We start from the raw sequence: 5,769 nt of genomic DNA, 5'->3' as shown, positions 1-5,769 counted from the left end.
CACACACACACACACACACACACACACAGACACCCCAACTTCATCCCCATCCCCATCCATACAACCACAATCCCGCACCACCACTCACAGAGCTTCCAATCCCAAGCTGAAGCTAAAACCAGACGTGAAGACACCGAGTCTCCTCTCTCCTTTCTGCGGCTCTGCTCAAGCGTGAGCCACCCACTCTCCTAAGTCCAAATAGTCCAAAGAGATTCCTTCAAGAAACGAACAGGAAGGATTTGGGAGAGTGGTTAGGCTGCTCTCCCTCACACCCCCTTTTAAAAGAAATCCATTTGGTGCCAGATCACCCTCGTTGCCTGGGCAGACGGAACGTGGCGACGTGCTCGGCTGGCCAGGTGTCCAGGCGGTGCTGAGCACCCCACTAAGCTGCCAGGATGCGTCCACCAAGGCTTGCAAGTTCAACACAGTAGCCGGTGCCCTTCTTGGAGCTCCGCGGGAGACTTAACCCATGCTGGCTTATTGGGAAACATCATCCATAAGACTTGGGAATGGGACCAGTATTTTCTTCTCTCATGTAAATATTCCACATCCACGCTCAGCTGCATGATATTCAACAGAGATGGTCTTGTTTCAGACATACTAATCTAGGAAAATCTTACTGCAATGGAGCTGCATTTTAAAAATATTATTTTTTATTGCTGCTGTCACCGCTGCTTCTGCTGCTGCTGCTACTCATCATTAACACTCATATCACTTTTCAAAAAGAGCAACAAAATGCAGAGAGGCGTCTGCTCTACCAACCGTCCCCTCTAAGATCCCCTTCCCCTCTAGGAAGACAAAGGTGGGGAACAGGCCAAGGCAGCAAGCAGCTGCTATCTTTGGTCAGGGCCAAATGCTTCCCAGCAAAGGTGAGGTTTGAAAGAGGGGTTCAAGGAAGAGGATGTGGTGGTAACTCGTAGGATGTGTCCCTCTCCGCTGCTCGCTTCAGTTCCAGGTAAAAGACCTCGGTTTTGCTTGAAGCAAAAGGTGAGTCTTCCTCTCCAGCAGCTCACGCCTCACCCCCTGTTGCTGCAGGTGGGCTTCCAGCATGCGGAAGGGCCCGGCCCCCAGCCAGGCACCCGCTTTCATGCGGCCTCATGCAGATGCAGGGAGGCGGAAGGGGCCGGAATGCCTGCCAGGCGTCCCCTGTGGCTCCTCACACCAGCCCACGGAGCATGCCTAGGTTCTCCACGGACCACAAGCCACAGGGATGCTTTCCAGCCCTCAGCCCTCCCCTGTATTGTCCATTAATGTATGGACAACGCAGGGGAAGTACTTGGGCACCAGCTACTGGATCCAGGCGATTAAGAGAGCGATGCTTGGCCAGCACCACCTCGGGAGGCAGGCAGCAGGATGAGGGGGCACTGCCGTCAAAAGCCCCAGGATGTCCCCAGTCTCACCAGTTGCTGTGACAAGGTTGCCCAGGAGCCTCGTGCAGCTCCCAAATATGCCTGAACCGGGATTAAAGTACCAGTATGCGATAGGACGGGTGGGTCTGAGGAGGGAGACGCCCAAAGTCCACCTCAGTCCCAAACCACCACACTTCTGTGCAACCCCCGTTAAAATGCAGAACTGAAGGACCCTCCCCTGGACGTCAGAGCCTCCAAGCTTCACAGGTGAAGCCCGATCCCGACCAGAATTCCACTTCCCTGTAACATCACTGGTGCTGTGCTTGCCGTGCATTGCAAACAGCGTCCTTCGCCAGGCCTCTAACTTGTTGTGAGTACGCCTAGAACTGAAATGGGTCAGCAACAGCTCCCCATATAAGCGTCATGTTTTTAAAGAGGTCCTGGCACACACATTTTATTTGCAAACTTCATATGCCGCAGTATGTAGACTTTGCGACTTGTTTCTTACCAACTTTTGGCGGACGCTCTCCTTAATAGACTCTCACTCTGTTCTTTATCAACAGGAGACACAGGATGTAAGGGGCAAGCATTACCACAGGATGCCTTGCTGTAGAAGCCAGAAAGCAGCTTTCCCACTTTTAGGGAAGCATGATAAAGATGAGCATCTTTATCGCACAGCGCAAAGCAATGCTTCATGCACTTCTCGAGTCTCTCCTTTGCCCAGAAAGCCTTTGTCAGTATTATGTGATTGAGCAGGAATGTCTGGTATAGCTGGATTTATGACTTCCCACTCGGGCTAGTGGCAGAAAGTCCAATGAAGCAGGCTTTCTGTTCTGTTCTGCTGTGCAAGAGCCTGGCTCTCACTCCTTGCACCAGGAATTTCCCTGCAGGCTGTGCTGAATTGGGGGTGGGACTTGAATAGGGTTTTTCAGGTAGCAGGGCTAAGCTGCAAGATGAAGCATCGATTGTATGCAGTCGCGAATTGTATATTCCACAGATGTGAGGACACATACTGCTCAGGAGGGAGGGAGGCAGGGAGGGAGGCAGGGAGGCAGGGACGGAGGGAGGGAGGACGCTGACACAGATGGGCCCAAAGAACCGGGGTCCCACTAGGATGGTGAGTGATGAGCACAACCAGAATTTCTGTGCATCCTTATTCAGAACAGTAGAATCGGTTCATTGATCTTTTGGGTCGCTTTTGTCAGAGGAAAGTGGATTTTATTATGGGAACTGTTGTGTGTGAGCTGTCAGCTTACAGGTTTCAGATGTGGGAACTTCTGTACTCTGGAACAGATGTTTTGTAGTACCAATGGCTGCAAAAGTTGCTGCAATTAACTCTGTGTGCTTTGGTTCCCACATGTCCAAAACAGCAGACAACTGTGGTAAAAATTACTCCTGAGGTCAAACCGCAAGCCGTCTGCCATACTTGGCACACGAAGGGATGGGGTGGGAGTGAATTACAACAAAGGAAGAGATTATTCAACTTTCTTGCAGAAACCGTGGTTCCAATTCAGATCAGAACTTCTGCCTACTTTTAAATAAATAAATTCATTTGGAGGTGCACACTAAATATTTAATATAATGAATGGTTTGACTTTGCCAAAGCTGTCTGCTCAGATGTTTTTGACTAAAACTCCCATCAGCCCCGGCCAGCATGGCCAAGAGGCCAGCACAATGACCTCCTGGGGGTGCCAATTGGGCTGCTCCATTGGGCATTCAGGTCCGGGGTAACACAGGCAGCTGGGTACAGGCAGCTGGACGTGGGGACACAAATGGCCAACGTGCCCCCATGTGTTAAATATTTTGCACATCTGTTTCTGAATCCAGCACAGACAGAACTTGCAGCCCAAAGTTCCCCAGAGCAAAAGCATTCTCATCCACTTGCCTCATCCCTGTCGCTTGTTAAAGGCGAAATGTGCTCAGCCAGCCGGCCCTCGTCGGCACCCAGGCTTCCCGGGGAAGCTGATTCCATGCAGCTGCAGCCAGCTAGAGCAGGGCAGGTTTCCGCTGGACTAGCACCCACGTGCCACGCCTGGAGCGCAGCAAAGTGCTTGCTCCAGCGTGATCCTGGAGTTTGTAAATGATGGAGATGGGCTACGAGGCCTTGCACACTTCCCCCACGGTGCTCCTGGGTGCCTGCTTCTCCGTCCTTTGAATCAGCCGGGGCCGCCCCTGGAATTCACTGGAACAGAGCAGGGCTTCTGCCATTTAACGTGGCTCAGCCTGGCGGGTGCTCCATGCAAGCAGCCCAACAAGCAGCAGGGCTTTCTGCCTTTGGCCGTGCAAGCCCAGAACTAGGTTCTGAGAAACCACGGGCAGAAAGAACAGCCTGTGCGGTGTGTTCACGGAGCCATGATTGCATGGGGCGAGAACCCAAGTGGGGCTGGGTGCCGCAGGGCCCCCCATGCCACTCCCCTTCTCGCATGAGCAACACAGCCGGACAGGGCACCCCCTCCTGCTCTGGGGGTCCCCCTTCCAGCAGGAGGGGAAGGTGCCCGACGGGCTCCATCGCTCCTCTGCTACACGGTGCGCCCATTTGCCATCACCTTTACTAAGCTGAGTAAGAGCAAAATTCAGGTAGAAGATGGGGTCTGACTTGCAGCAGAAAATAAGAAATAGCACACCAGATACTTGCTGTTTTGAGAAAAGAGAGTAAGTTTTCTGTAAATTTGCTCTGGCTGGAGGTTAGAGAAATCACAAGATATGGGGCAAGAATGACAAAAGCTTTATTTTTGCCAAATTTGCATCTGTCCTGGCATCAAGATTTGTTTCTGGTCTAAAGGATATACGATGAATACCTGGTAAGATGTTCTTGTTGTAATTCTACAGACATTCACTCTCGGCCAACTGAGCTCGATGCAGCTGACTTCTGAGTACTGATGTGAAGAATTGGGTTGATAATGGGAATTGGTAACAAGTACATTTGGAACCGGGCTCATTATTGGCTGCATTAATTTGTGTTTTTGCTTCCACTGATGCTGTGCTTCACAGAATAGTTCAGGATTCAGGAACTATCCCAATATCTGCAGGTACAGGTTGAATGCAGGTATTTCAAGCAGACAGGTGCAAAATCCATCTCCTCTGCAGACTGCCTGATGTTTATGGTAGGACTAGAAGCCTGTAACTGAGAGGAACTAAATATTTTCTACTGGATCCAGACTTAAGCACAGAGTGCTGAAATCCAGAGGACATAAGTTAGTCATGATTAAGTCCCACTGATTTCAATGTTTGAATATGGCTGAATCTAACTAAATTTAGGCTGAATTCAAAAGATACACCCAAGGTGCTGTCCCCCATAATAATGAAAATCCAAAGGGTGTTCTTAGGTTGCACCCCAAGGGTGAGTGGGAGCTGTGGAGGAGGGCAGCTGAAAAAGAGGGGGTGCGGGAGCAAAAGGGAAAGCACCTCCTTTGGACACCTCCCCGGGGTCCAAACCGGGGTCAGCAGTAGTGGCCCAAAAACTGAAGCAGAGTTCAAGGCCAACCAAATGCCGCATCAGGGCTCTAACGTGCTCGCCAGCCAATGCCGTGCAGCCCCGTGCGGAGTACGCAGGGGATCCCCGAAATGAGGGGTGCTCCAAGCATCCCTCTGCCCTGGTGCTCGCAGGCTTCCCCTCGTGCTCAGCCCTGTCACAGAAAGCAAGCCAGGAGAAAGTCCCGAAATGCTCCCAGGACACAGGCTGCAGCCCTGGCAGCCTCCTCCTCCTGACGTGGAAGGGGGTCCTGCTGGCACAGCAGCCATGCAAGTTTGTTTCCTGGCGAGCCTTGGAAAGTTGGGCATGCTCCTCAGGAACCCAGGCAGGGCCCCAACGAAGCGGGCTAGATCCTGGGGAGCTGAGCCCAGGGGCTCTGGCAGAGTCACACCCACAGCCAGATTCCTTGCGCATCAGCCGGGTCAGGTGCACATCGCAACCCTCGAAGGTTTGCAAGCTGTTGCATTAGGACACCGGCCCAGGTCCGAGGCTGGGTGGCTCTCTCCTTCGGGGCCGTCCTTGTGGCCAAACCATCTTGCGCAGCCCGCAGTGTCTCAGACACAGAATGGGCACAGGTGCATCATGCCGAACCTTTCCTTGTCATCCTACCTTCCGCCCATCTGTGTGATCCATAGCAGTGCTGAGAATATTGGGAAATGTGTCCGCAGAAGGCTCTGTGCCGGGCAGAGTAGCTGCGATCCAGCTGGGTCACAGGAGCTTGAGGATACGGATGGTTTTCAGGGTGGCCAGAGGGCGGTGCACACTGACTGCTTGCGTGTGCTACTGCACACCCGTGCCCACGGACCTTCCCAGAATAATGTGAAAAAGACTGAATGGAAGACCATTTTATAACTACTTCATGCTGTGCATTCATTTTTTATTTTTGTTACTTTGACAAAGCATGTAAGCACTTACGATTTTCCTAATAAAATCTATATTCGGATGCCA

The 5,769-nt window shown here is 52.0% G+C and overlaps 1 protein-coding gene across 2 annotated transcripts in view; it reads left to right on the top strand.

The window, feature by feature from the left end:
- Positions 1 to 5,769, top strand: part of CXCL12 (C-X-C motif chemokine ligand 12) — an 18,309-nt gene extending 12,540 nt beyond the window's left edge. The window contains exon 4 of one of the 2 annotated variants that reach the window (XM_044420228.1): positions 1,913 to 5,769. In XM_044420228.1, coding sequence (XP_044276163.1) covers positions 1,913 to 1,928 — 16 coding nt within the window. In that variant the 3' untranslated portion in view covers positions 1,929 to 5,769. Of the gene's footprint in view, positions 1 to 303; positions 565 to 1,912 lie in introns of those variants that run through there. The other variant, XM_044420226.1, reaches the window with a different exon arrangement.

This window comes from Varanus komodoensis, unplaced genomic scaffold, assembly GCF_004798865.1.
Source record: "Varanus komodoensis strain SLA01 unplaced genomic scaffold, ASM479886v1 scaffold11, whole genome shotgun sequence".
Lineage (NCBI taxonomy): Eukaryota > Metazoa > Chordata > Lepidosauria > Squamata > Varanidae > Varanus > Varanus komodoensis.
Note: the sequence above shows the minus strand (reverse complement) of the source record. Positions and strands in the feature narration are given on the sequence as shown.